Source organism: Camelus dromedarius, chromosome 12 (assembly GCF_036321535.1).
Source record: "Camelus dromedarius isolate mCamDro1 chromosome 12, mCamDro1.pat, whole genome shotgun sequence".
In the NCBI taxonomy this organism is placed as follows: Eukaryota; Metazoa; Chordata; class Mammalia; order Artiodactyla; family Camelidae; genus Camelus; species Camelus dromedarius.
Genome location: NC_087447.1, coordinates 49907332 through 49921227, shown reverse-complemented (window position 1 = coordinate 49921227; position 13896 = coordinate 49907332). Strand labels below are relative to the sequence as shown.

General features: G+C 33.1%; 1 protein-coding gene across 1 annotated transcript in view; it reads right to left on the bottom strand.

Moving 5' to 3' along the window:
• UVRAG (UV radiation resistance associated) overlaps positions 1 to 13896 on the bottom strand; it is a 254028-nt gene that overhangs the window by 130686 nt on the left and 109446 nt on the right. Inside the window, exon 7 of the mRNA XM_010989776.3 lies at positions 12190 to 12295. Within this exon, the coding sequence (XP_010988078.3) occupies positions 12190 to 12295 (106 nt within the window). The remainder of the gene's footprint in view (positions 1 to 12189; positions 12296 to 13896) is intronic.

The following is a 13896-nucleotide window of genomic DNA, read 5'->3' as shown; positions in this document are numbered from 1 at the left end:
TATATTCCAGGTATGCAAGGTAGGTTCGACTTTCAAAAATCAATTAATGGATTTTACCACATCATCCAGGCTAAAGAAGAAACATCATATAACCATATTAATAGATGCTGAAAAAGTATGTGATAAAATTCAACCCCCATGTATGATTTTTAAAAAACTCTCAGCAAACTAAGAATAAAGGAAAACTTCATCAATTTGGTAAAGAATACTTGCTGAAAAACCTACCAATATTTGCCAAAATACTTACTGGTGAGAAACCAGATGCTTCTCCCTAAGTTCCTTTCACCATTCTATTAAACATGTACTGACAGTTCTAGCTATGCAACACCAAGAAAAGGAAATAAAAGCTATACATATTGGGAAAGAAGAAATAAAATTAACTTTGTTTACAGGTGATATAATTGTCTATGTAGAAAATTGGAAAGAATCAACAAAACAGAAACAAAAATAAAAAAACAAAGAACCAACCCCAAACCTCCTGAAACTAGTAAGTGTATTATAGCAAAATTCCATGATACAGAGTTAATGCACAAAAGTCAACTGCTTTCTTAAGTAACAGCGAGGAATAATAGGAATTTAAAATTGAAAACACAACATAAATTACACTAGTACAAAAAATAAAATATTTAGATACAAACCTAACAAAATATGTACAAGATCTATGTGAAGAAAATTACAAAACTCTGAAGAAGGAAATCAAGGCGATCCAAATAAGTGGAGAAAGTTGTCCATGTTCATGGATAGGAAGACATTATTAAGATGTCAGTTTTTCCCAACTTGATCTATAGATTCAGTGAGATCCCAGCGAATTATTTTGTGGGTATCAACAAACTGATTCTAAAGTTTATACCAAAAGGGAAAAAAACCCAGAAGAACCAATACATACTGAAGGAGAAGAACAAAGTTGGAAGACTATCTAATGTCAAGACTTACCATAAAGCTACAATAATGAAGACATTGTGGTATGGGCAAAAGAACAGAGAAATAAATCAGTGGAACAGAATACAGAGCCCAGAAATAGACACACTCAGACATAGTCAATTAATCTTTGACAAAGGAACAAAAGCAATTCAGTGGAGAAAGGATAGCCTTTTCACCAAATGGTGCAGGAACCACTGGACACTCACATACAAGAAAACAAAATTAAAACCAAAAATTTAGATTTAGACCTGTACCTTTCATAAAAATTAACTCAAAATGAAACACAGATCTAAATGTGAAATAAAAGTTATTATACAACTTCTGGAAGATAACATTGGAGAAAATCTAGGTGACCTTGGGCTTGGAGATGACTTTTTACATACACAAAATACATGAGTAATGAAAGAAGAAATCGTTAAGCTGGACTTCATTACAATTACAACTTCTGCTCTGCAAAAATGACTATTAATAGAATGAAAAGACAAGCCACAGACTGGGAGGAAATATTTGAAAACCATTTATCTGATAAAGGAATGTAATACAGAATACACAAAGAACTCTAAAAACTCAACAACAGAAAAACAAGCAACCCAATTTAAAAATGGGCAAAAGATCTGAACTGCTACCTCACCAAAGATTAGAGATAATAAATGAAAAAATGCTCAATATTATAAGTCATCAGAGAATTGCAAATTAAAACAACCATTTAACAACACTACACACCTATTAGAATAGCTTAAGTCCAAAACACTGTCAATACTAAATGCTGGCAAGGATGTGGAGCAACAGGAACTTTCATTCATTGTTGATGGCAATGTAAAGTGCTAGTCATTTTAGAACATGACCTGGCAATTTCTTACAAAACTGAACATAGGTTTACTATATGATCCAGCAACTACACTCCTAGATATTTACCCAGATGAGTTGAATACTTGTGTTCATACAAAAACCTACATATAAATGTCTATAGCAGCTTTTATTAATAATTGCAAAAACTCGAAGAAACCAAGATGTACCTCAATAGAGTAAAAGATAAACTGTGGCATATCCAATAACAATAGAGTATTATGCAGCAATAAAAAGAAATGAGCTGTGAAAAGCTATGTAAAGACATGGAGGAACTTTAATACATACTGCTAAAGAAAGGAAGCCAATCTGAAAAAGCTACATACTGTACGACTCCAACTATATTACATTCTGAAAAAGGCAAAACTGTGGAGACAGTAAAAAGATCAGTTGTTGCCAGGTGTTCCAAGGGAAGGGAAAAGGATAAACAGGTGGAGGATGGGGGGAGGAGGGGTTTAGGCCAGCGAGGCCAGTGGAACAATTCTGTATGAAACTGTAATGGTGGATACCTGACACTGTGGATTTGTCAAAGCTCATAAAATGATACAACACAAAGAGTGAACCCTAATGTAAACTAGAGTTTAGTTAATAATATTATATTAATATTGATTCAACAATTATAACAAATGTGCCACTCTAATATAATAAAGCTCACTTTTTTAAAAGTGATAGAACTGTACCTCAAAAAAAGTCAATTTTATTGAATGCTCACTTACTAAAACAAATCCCAGATACATTCCACCAATGATACAATTGTTTGCTAAATTAGTTTGTTAACTTATCTTTCCATAAAAATATTTCCTACTTTAACCTATGAAACCATGGCTTAAAGTTTATTCAGACTCCTTTTTAAAATCTAAATACCTTGCCAGAATTTGTCTCTAGATAAAATCTGAAATCTTACCCCTACAATGAACATAGATGTGGAGCAGGTGTCTGCATTTACACACAATTACTGCACTATGAATGTGTCCCCTTCTCTCCTGGTCTTTATCAATAGTGTCAATAACATGCTTTTCATGATTTTCCATGACATAAATCTTAACCAAACAGCAATTTGGCTGTACCTAGTTCCTTCCTAAGACATATACTAAATAAAAATTTAATGGTGGGGGACCACTCATTAAGTAAACTGAACAGGGTACTAAGTCCTGGGATGAGCTGGTGGAAAATTTTAAAAGGAAAAAGTCAGCTTCTACTTGATTCAGACAATGAGGAAGCAAGGGTACTTGGTGAGATGAATAATGGTATGGCCTTGCTAAAGCAACGGGCATGGAAAATGACTTCTGGCAGTTGTGTGGAAAGTACTTTACAGCTATCATTTCTCACCCCAAATGCTTTCTTCCTCATTTCTGAAATACTGATTCTAAACAGATGGTATGGTCATCTGTTAAAGACATTCAAGCCAAGAAAACAAGCAGTAAGGCTTATTTCCAATCATCATTATCATATTTGACTGGAAAATTCTTTGAAATATAAAACATTCCTAAGCAATTTTTTTCTGAACAAATCAAATATTTATGAAGGTCCTTCTATGTGCTTCTTGATAAATGAGAAATGGTTTCTGCTTTCTAAGGGCTTGGGTCTAGGGGAGACAGAAGTCATTTTGCCCTGCCAATTCTCTATAAAAACAAAGACCAAAAGTCAATGAGGTTGCCTATCATTAAAGAAAAAGGAATCAAGAAACAATTGGGGTTTCTTTGGTAATCCAATAGTGTGATCACTGTTTTTACATCACTGAGGGAAAAAAATAGGTAAATTCCTAGGAAGCAATCTTTTTCCACAAAGAAGTAAGTGTTCAATTTCCTTAACTTGTATTTTTCCACAAAATATGTAAACTGAATTCTACTTAGGTAGAGAAAAAAAAATAGAAAAGAAAAACAACTCTTCAGAGAACACAGGGATATGCATAGGTAGGGGTTAATATGCTCTATTCCAGGGTACGTGCTCAAATTGGGTTATGTTTACTAGAATCAAAGACTAAGGGTACAAGTTAATCTAAACACTAAACTAATTCAGGAAGGCGTGTATATAATGTGTTTGTGTTATGGTCCCTGTGCAAAAACTGGCCCATTGACAGGAATATATCAAGTCATTCAAAACCAGGATTGTTGGCTCTAATTTCTGATGAGTAAACAAACCCTACCCAAATGGAATCTGGTTCTGCTTCTTTTCAAATGCATTTAAGGACTCAAAGATCTTAATGTTCCAGAAGTATCTTCTAATGGGTTTCTGTGTTCTACTTATCTGTTTACTCCAAGTATAGTTAATGTCATACGTGCATCTCCAATGGATCACTTTTAATTAGATTTTGGTGTTTTCATACAACACTGTATCTGATCTGAAAAATCACGGATACATTCATGTATTTGCAAGCACACACACATTTATGTCTCTTTACAAAAACAGTGGTGCGCTATGTTAAAGATTCATTTCAGGAGGACAGACTGATCTGTAAATGACGTATTAAAGTAAACAATTTTCTCCTCACAGATTACAGTGGAGCCAAAAAGGCTTAGGCAAAAGTTATCAAAGCATGGTCCAGGAAACCATGAGGGTTGCTAAGACCATTTCAGAGTCTGTGAGATCAAAAATATTTTCATAATAATACTAAGCTGTTATCTCTCTTTTTCACTCTCATTTCCTCACGACCGTATGGTGGAGTTTTCCAGAGTCTATAAGATTTGTGATATCACAACAGATTGACTGCATAGTAAATGTGAGGATTCACCTGTCATTTATTAACTTAGGCATTATCAATAGCTATACCCTAAATTCTCTGAAATCTTTACAATTTTCAGAGTGTTAAGGGCTCTTGAGTGGTTTAGGGCATTATTCATCTATATTAGTTTTCCCATAAAAAGTGGAAATAATTAGCAATCTGAAAAAAAGGTTTAGAACTATAGCAGTTGTGCTATAAGTTAACAAATATGCTTTAAAATGTCATTTACAGGTTGCCTCTATTGTACCTATACCTGCTCAACCACTAAGAAAGAGAAAATTTTTCCTTAGTAAAATATTTAATCCAATCCATTAATTTCATAGACTCAGTGGCATTATCAAGGCATAGAACTCAGGTCCAGCTAGGAAGACAGAGCAAAAAAATATATATAATAATAAAACGTACAAGAGAAAGAGTACCTAACAAATTGGTTCTCCTATAAATAACAGCTATAGACTTGATAAAATACACAAAGCTACTACTTGAGGGGTCTAAAGATTGATCAATGGCAGGCAGATTTTAGAGTAAAGTCTGAACCTAGTGCAAACAACCAACATGCAGAGTGAAATTCCCCTTTTCTATGACTTTGCCCTGAGGGTATCCACGGTTAAACTGCAACAAAAAGACAACTATCTTTCTGGCAGGAGAAACCAGGGGAAAGAGGTTAGGCAATCCAGAATGGAGGACGCAGAGAATGGGAACCCCAAATTCTGTCTAAATTCAATCTAAGTCTCTGAAGCCTAAATCATACATGCATGAAGCAAACAGAAAGCAGCCACGCCTAAGGATCTGAGTACTGAACTGAAATCTGAGCCAGTGTCCATCACAGGCATGGCAGTTTGAGCTGAACCAAGTTAACTTCCCGCTAAAATTAGAACATCAATATCCTTTGGAGCAAAGCAACAAAATCCAGAGATTCCACAAAATTACATTCACAATGTCCAGGATACTATGCAGTATTACCCAGTATATGAAAAGCCACGATATGTGACTCATTCTCTAGGGAAAAGACAATCAACATAGGCCAACTTGAAGAGGAATGCCAAGACGGTGGAGTAGAAGGACGGCGGTGCTCACCCTTTCCCACGAATACAACAAAAACTGTATCTATACACGGAACAATTCACACAAAACACCGGTTGAACCTTAGTAGAATATCTCTTACTATCAGACCTACAAGGAAAATCCTCATAAAAACAGATAAACACGTTTCTACTGTCCAGCACAGGAAACTACATTCAATATCTTGTGGTAACCTATAATGAAAAAGAATATGAAAACAAATATATGTATATATATATGATTGAAACTTTATGCTGTACACCAGAAATTGATACAATATTGCAAACTGACTATACTTCAATTTTTTTAAAAAATGCCAACTCTGAGATGACCCAGATGTTAAAATTATCAGATAAGAACTTTAAAGCCACTATTATAAATATGCTGACTGAAGAAAAGTAAAATATTCTCATAATGAACAAAAAGACATGAAATCTCAGCAGAGTATTTGAAAATATTAAAAATCCAGGAGGATTCTGTTTCTAGTCAAGATGGATTAGGAAAAATGAACGCTGCCCAACTAATTGTACCAGACTACCATAATCCTAATACCAATCTAACAAAGTAATTTAAAACACTGCATCCCAATATTCCCAATAAATATTGGCACAAAATCCTTAAATTTGTACCAGATCAAATCCAGCAAGATACAAAAAACATTATGTACTATAACCAACTCAGGTTTATCCCAGAAATGCAATGTTAGTTAAACATCTGAAATGAAATCAACGCAGTTCACCACGTAACAGAATCAAGAAGAAAATCCCATAATTATTTATTTTCACATATGTAGAAAAAGCATTTGACAAAATTCAACATCCATTCATGATAAGAATTCAGAAACTAAGAATAAGCAGGAACTTCCTTAAACCAATAAAGGCATTGCTAACATTATATTTAATGGAGAAAAGAGGACGAATCGTTTCCCCTATGATCAGGAACAAATAACGGACTTCCATCTTTATCATTTTTATTCAACATTGTCCTAGCTACTGAAATAAGGCAGAAAAATTAAGTGCATAAAGCAGTCCAAGTTTGCAGGTATGATTATTTATGTAGAAAATCTCAAGAAATCTTCAAAATAACTATGAGAACAAAAAAGTTACTATAACAAGATTGCAAGACACAAGGTTACTAAATTAAAATGAGTTGTAGTCTTATATACTAGCAGGAAACACATGAGGAATAAAAATTCAAAAATAATCCCATACACAACAATGCCAAAAACAAACAAAAAACCTCCCATAAAATACTTAGAATTAGCTCTAATTAAAGATGTCCAGAATCTCTACAGTGAAAGCCATAAAATATTACTAAGAGAATTAAAGAAAAAATCAAAATAAAAGAGATATATGTCATGTTCACAGATTGGAGAACTTGATACTGTTAAGATGGCAATTCTCAACAAAATGACCTACAAACCCTAATCAAAATTCCACCAGGCTTTTCTTTTTTTTTCTGTAGAAACTGGTAAACCGATTTTCAAATTCACATCTAAATAAAAAGAACCTAGAAAACCCACAGAAACTTTTAAAAAGACAACGCAGTTGGAGGACTTACCCCATCTGTTTTTAAGCAGACAAATCTATAATAATAAGAGTTGGTGAAGGATATACATACAGATCAATGGAACCAGAGAATCCAGAGATAGAAGCACACATAAAATGAACTGATTTTAGACAAACATTTCCACACAATTAAATGGGGAAAGGAAAGAAATGATGCTAAATCTACTGAATATTCATAAAGAAAGCACTGCCTCACTTAACTCATAAAAAAACTAAATTTGAGATGGATCATAGATCTAAATGTAAAGCCCAAAACTATAAACTTCTAGCACAAAACAGAGGAGAAAACTTGTGTGATTTGGGGTTGGGCACAGATTTCTTATAAAGAACATAAAAAGCCCTAACCACAAAATAAATTTAAAAAAATACATTGGATTTCATTAAACTTTAAATTTTCGTGCTTCAGGAAGCATCATTAAGAACACAAAAAGGCAAGCCACAGACTGGAAGAAAATATTCCCAACATACATATCAGAAAAAGGACTTATATCCAGGAAAAAAAATATACACACACATACATGCATGCCCACAGTCTTTAACCACAACATAAGAACACAAAATACCATTTAAAAATAAGGGAAAAAATCTGAACCTACTTGACTTGTAAACTAGGACTGAAAAAATAAGCAAATAAATTGTAGGTAATGGTTTCTCACTATCAGAAAAGATACTACAAATAAACAAAATGAGTGGGGCGTGGCTAGAATAAACTCTGTGGTGTTAGAGTTGAATATATTAGTATGAACTCACATTAATTGCAATACAGAGAGAAACAGATGTTTGTGTGCACCGGCTCTGTTCACTAAGAGGGCCTAGAAGCGGTTACAACTCAGCAGCAACAAGCACACCCAGTGCCCAGACCTTGTTTCTAAATACCATTATCCAATGAAAGGAACAGGAATCCTAGGAGAAATGGCTGTTTCTAGGGCTGAGACAGGGGAAATACATGATGAGCCTGGATCACACAGTGCCAGAAATTAAGAACCTGCTTTAAAAAACAAACGAACAAAAAAGGAGGCATGTTAAAAAGGCACAGGAGCCAACTTGAAAGAACTCTCAATGTCACTGTTGAAGCAAGAAAATAAATAACATAGTATCAGATTATAACCTAAAGTATAAAATAAATATACACAAATCTATACTGATAAATAAATGATTGAATAAAAAATAAGTGGGAGTGGTGGGGAGAAGGGACAAATCTTCACAAGAAAATGCCGAATAATGTATGTAGATAGTCTCCCTTCCAGGAGGTGGAGCTTAAGTCTCCTCTTCTTGAGTAAAGACAGGACTTACTACCTTGGTTTCAAAAAACTGAGCATGGAAAGGGAACTTTAGAGAGGATAAACCTGGGAGACATTACCTTAACCAAGTGATCAAGGTTATCAACAGTGATTTGTCACAGTGACTTAAAAATAGGAAAGAAAGAAAAACTGTCAAAGATTAGAGAAACCTAGGAAGTCATGATGACTAAATCCAATGTGGTATCCTGGACTAGATATTGGAATTAAAAAAAGACATTAGGACCTAGTCTAATCACAACAAAACATCAGACAAATCCCAATCAAAGGATATTCTATAAAATACCTATTAATAATGGGAGAAACTGGGTGTGGGGTTTACAGGGTAACTCTCTGTACTATCTTTGTAATATTTCTATAAATCTAAAAATACTGTAAAATAAAAGACTTTAGTGGAAACATTGGTGAAACCCGAATAAAGTCCATAGTTAATAGTGATATAGCAACGTTAATTTTTTGGTTTGATGATATACCAAGTCGTATGTACAATGTCAAAAAACACGGTCATACAAGAGGTTAACATTAGGGGAAACTGGATGAAAGGTGTAATGAAAGCTCTCGGAACTATTTTTGCAAGTTTTCTAGAAATCTAAATCAAGAGTTTTTCTTTTATATATATGTATATATATATTTTGTATTTTTGTAAATTTTTTTGATTTTTTGTTTTTTTAAGAGTTTTTCTTTTTTTAATGGGCAAAAATATTTAAAATGACACCTCTTAAACATGAATAACCAATAAAGATAAGAAAAATGTTCATAACAGAAATACAATTATAAGCCAAAATAAGAAAGCACTACACACCCAATAATATAGCTAAAATTTAAAAGACTGATCTCTCAAACAAAACGGACAAATCACTGAACAATATAAGTTACCAAAGCTCACTCAAGAAGTTACTGAAGCAGGTAACTTCAATAACACTTCAACTACTAAAGAACTGAATTCCTAGCTCAAAGCCCGCAAAGAAAACAACAGGCCCAGATGGCTTCTCTGGCAAATTCTACCGAACATTAAAGAAATAATTCCAATTCTACACTTCTTCTTCCAGAAAACAGAATACAACTTTCCAGTTCATTAGCTGTGACTAACATTACCCAACAACAAAATCAGAAAAAGAGATGACAAGACAACAAAACTAGGGACCAATATTCCACATGAATGTACATGCAAAAATCCTTCACAAAATTCTAGCAAATTGAACATAGAAATAAACATAAAAAGAATATTCATCATGAACAAGAGGGGCCTTCCCTAGGAATGCTAAGTCGGATTAACATTCAAAAATCAATCACTGTATTTCACCATCATAATACAAGAGAAAAAAACATAAAATTATCTCAACAGATACAGGAAAGGCAACTTGACAAAATCCAAAACATATAAACAAAAATTCAAAATGACAAAAGCAGAAATTTCCTAAAAAACATAATTAAATACCAAAAAAATTATGTTGGACATTGCTGTAATGTGAGAGGATGCCACGTTTTTGAAAGTCATCAAGTATGTACCCAATTTCTTCTAACAGTTAATTACATTTGCTCTTAGAAGGTAATCTGATTTCTTTCCCCATCAAGTATTCCTTCTGACTGCATTTATACTTAGGCTAAAATTAAAATTAATTCTTATACATTGAAAATGCTTGGGTTGGAGTATGATGACCTTGGGTCAATTTGGAAAGGGAATGAAGAAAAAAGATAATAGCAAAGGCTTTTGATTTGCTACAGGTAAAACCTAAATCAGATAAAATTAACAAGTACATGGCATACATGGCATTATTCCCTGAAAGGAGACCAAGAAACCAAAATTTCTGCCTCCATTTGTCAAATGATTATGGGACAGCTGCTTACTTTATGCAGTCTCATTCTCCTGTTCTTTAAAAAGAGAAGATTATGCTAGATTCATTCTTAAATTCAACAAATATTTATTGAGCACCTACTATGTGTCAAACACTTTCCTAGACACTAGGGAATAACAGAAGTGAGGGGGAAAACATAAGACAAAAATCCCTCTCTTCACAGAGTTTAGACAGACAGACAAATAAAATACATATGTAAAGTATATAGCTTGTTAAAGGGTAATAAATACTATGGAGAAAACAAAGCAAGAAAGGGAACAGAATGTACCGAGGGGGGTAGTTTTAAGTGGGGTTACGAGGGACCTAGATTTCTAGGTTCACTTTCAGTTCAAAAATCCAGTGATTTTCTTATATGTTGAGCAGGCAGCATAAAAACACACAGTGAACCTCTGAACCTGACCTCTTTAAACTCATACATTCTATCACCTTGCTCTGCGTGTCACCACTTATATTTTAGAAAAATAGGATTAAACATACATTTTTCTATACTGAGACAAAGCATATGCTGTCATTTAATGAAATAAGTAATTTCCCAGTCTTGCCTTGAGAGAGGAAAATAAGAAAAATAAAACCTAGCAGTTTCTCCCCAGACAAAGGCTCCAAAAATGTGGCATTTTTGTACACTACAGAAAGGATTAAAATTAGCTATTTTTTCTCCTCCTCCAATATATCTGCGGTCTGGAATTTGTTCCTTTATTGGGCCTAAGTTACAATAAGAGGTGGTTTAACAGTTTCTCCGAAGTGGAATATTTTCCATAGGCAAGAAAAGTTATATGAATAGTAAGTATTACCACTACAGTTACTGCAGCTACCATATTTTGTATGCCTGCTACATGCCAGGTACAGCACTAGCCGTTTTATATATTAGGTTGCACTATATGATACTGCCATTTAAAGGTCAAAATCAGCAATTTTATGTAGATTAAATACTTTATCATCCATTAATTTCAAATTCCATGAGAGAGAAGTCTGTGTATGTTAATTGCAGTGTTGCTTTTTCATAGTTCATCTATTGAATTATTATCTAGGGCAAATCTTAAAGGTAATGGAACTTTTGTTTGGGGATATAAAGACCTTTTGCCAGGTTGATAGTGCTGCGAATAACAACTGGAAAATACTATGACAATGAGTTCGTACAAACAATTACTTAAAATTTTTTTATTTAGGACTTAATTTGAGGAGTTGAAATGATCATTATCCATAGTTCAGATTTCATCAAAAGCTATCAATAGCTACATGGCTTTACTTTGAGAAAAGCTCAGTTTATTAGTTATACCCACTACTTTGCTTAAAAAGACAGAATCTTCATTCCAAAATTAATATTTTTTTCTCCACTAGAAAGATTATAAAGCAACCCAAAATTATACTAATATCTTAAATCTGTTCATTTGGATTGGAATTTCTATTTCTTTGGAAATACCTCATTAAAAGAATCTTTTCCAAAAGAGAACACTGTCCATAAACCATCCTATTAAGTTCAATCCAAATAACTTTAAATTCATCTTTTAAAAGCAGATTAGTCCCTAAAGTTTATTATTTTTTCCTTCTGGCAGCTATTTTTCATTCACTATACAATTTTTGTCTAGAGTTCACATTTATGAGATATTAATAAAATAGCTTTTGATTATCTTCTAAGTAATTGTATGTAATCTGAAGTTTTAACTAGCATAAAAAGGCAGGCACTTTGTATGTTACATAATTAGCAGATGGGAAGATTTATTTCTAATATTTAAATGCTAAAAGAAGTCTCAGTGAAAAAAAAAAAAAAGTCTCAGTGAAACATTAAGAGAAAAAGAAAAGAAAGAAAAAACTACCTAAAGTTTTTTGGGGGAAATGAGGGAAATTAATACAAGAAGAACATGATGATCACATTTAGAAATCAAGGAGTTTAAACAGGTTAATATATAAAAACCTACCAGCTCATTGCTTGTAGATGTGAGTCTTAGTTTTTCTTCAATTTCCTTTCCAATTTTCTGAACAGTTACCTGAGTCTGTTTAATTGCACACTGGGCTCTATGAAGCCTAGAAATAAAAGTTGTAGAAAAATTTAAGTGAATTAACTGTAAACTCTCAACACAGAGCCACAGACACAAATGGAACAAAATGAGGACAAAGTTTCCAGGATAAACAGAATTAATAATGAACTCAAACTGATCATTTCACAAGTCTCTAGCATATTTACAACAGGGAAATGACAAGAGTTACAATAGGTTCTAAAAACACCCTTTCTATATCCACCTGACTGCCTCTGATGTATTGAGAGCTAAGATGCAGAATTCACAGGAATCTGAGAGACTTTAGAAAATAATCTGACTAAATCCTATCATTTGAAAAATGTGGAAACTGAGGCCCAGAGAAATTAAGAGCATTACTAAACTCACCAGAAGAACATCACTGCTATAAAGGCTGACTATTACTTATGGGTATTCATAAAGAAAAAAGAAATTTAACAGTAATCCCAAATTAAGAGGATTGAATTAAAGCAGCAGCCTCTTTGAAACAAGGAACATTGGAAAAATTAAGAGTTATTTTCCTTTTTTGCTTTAATTATGGGTTTGTGTTTTTCTTGGTCTCTTTGTCTCTAAATATCACTTATATATTTTGTATACATGTACATATTAAAAATGGTCAAATTGTCTTAATTTGCAGATGGCATTATTTTCATTTTTCATGTAGAAAATCATTGAGAATCTATAAAACAACTACTAGAACTAATAATATCACAGGATACAAGGTCAACATTCAGTTATATCTCTACATACAGCTCAGTAATATTACAATTCCAATCCCAACAGACTTTGTGTGTGTGTGTGTGTGTGTGTATGTGTTTTTCTTATTGTAAATTAAGAAGCTGATATATATTATAAATTATATAGAAAAACAATGAATTTAGAGATAAACCAATCTTGAAATCTGCCAGACTTCTTTTTTTAAAAAGCTACCTAATCAAAACAATATGGTCCTGGCATAAGGATAAAAAAAAAGATCAATAGAACAGAGTAAAGAGTACAGAAATAAACCTACACATACATGGCCAATTGATTTTGGACAAAGGAACCTAGGTAGATTAATGGAGAAAGGAAAGATTTTTAAGTAAATGGTGCTGGAACATTGGATAAATATAGTCAGGAAAAAATGAATCTCATTTCCTACCTCACAACACAAACAAAAAAATTAATTCAAGGAAAGCATAGTAAACATAAAAGCTAGTACCATAAAGTTTGTAGAAGAAAACATAGGAGAATCTCTCGCTACTTTGAAGCAGGCAAAGCTTTCTCAGCGAAGACATGAAAAGCACTAACCATAAAATTAAAAATGGATAAATTGGGCTTTACCAAAATAAAAAATGTCTGTCCATCTAAAGATGCCATTAAGAAAATATAAAAGTAGACCATGGACTGGGAGAAAATACTTGCAAAACAGCAGCCTGACAAAGTACTCTCTGGAGTATATAAAGAACTCTTACAAATCAGTAACAGAGACAACCCAATTAAAAGTGAGCAAAAAAGAGTGAAATATTCCACAAAAGAAGATATAAGGAAAGCCAATAAGCAAAGGAAAAGGTGTTCAAAATCTTAGTTGCCATGGAAATGCATATTAAAATTGTAATGAGATACCATTTC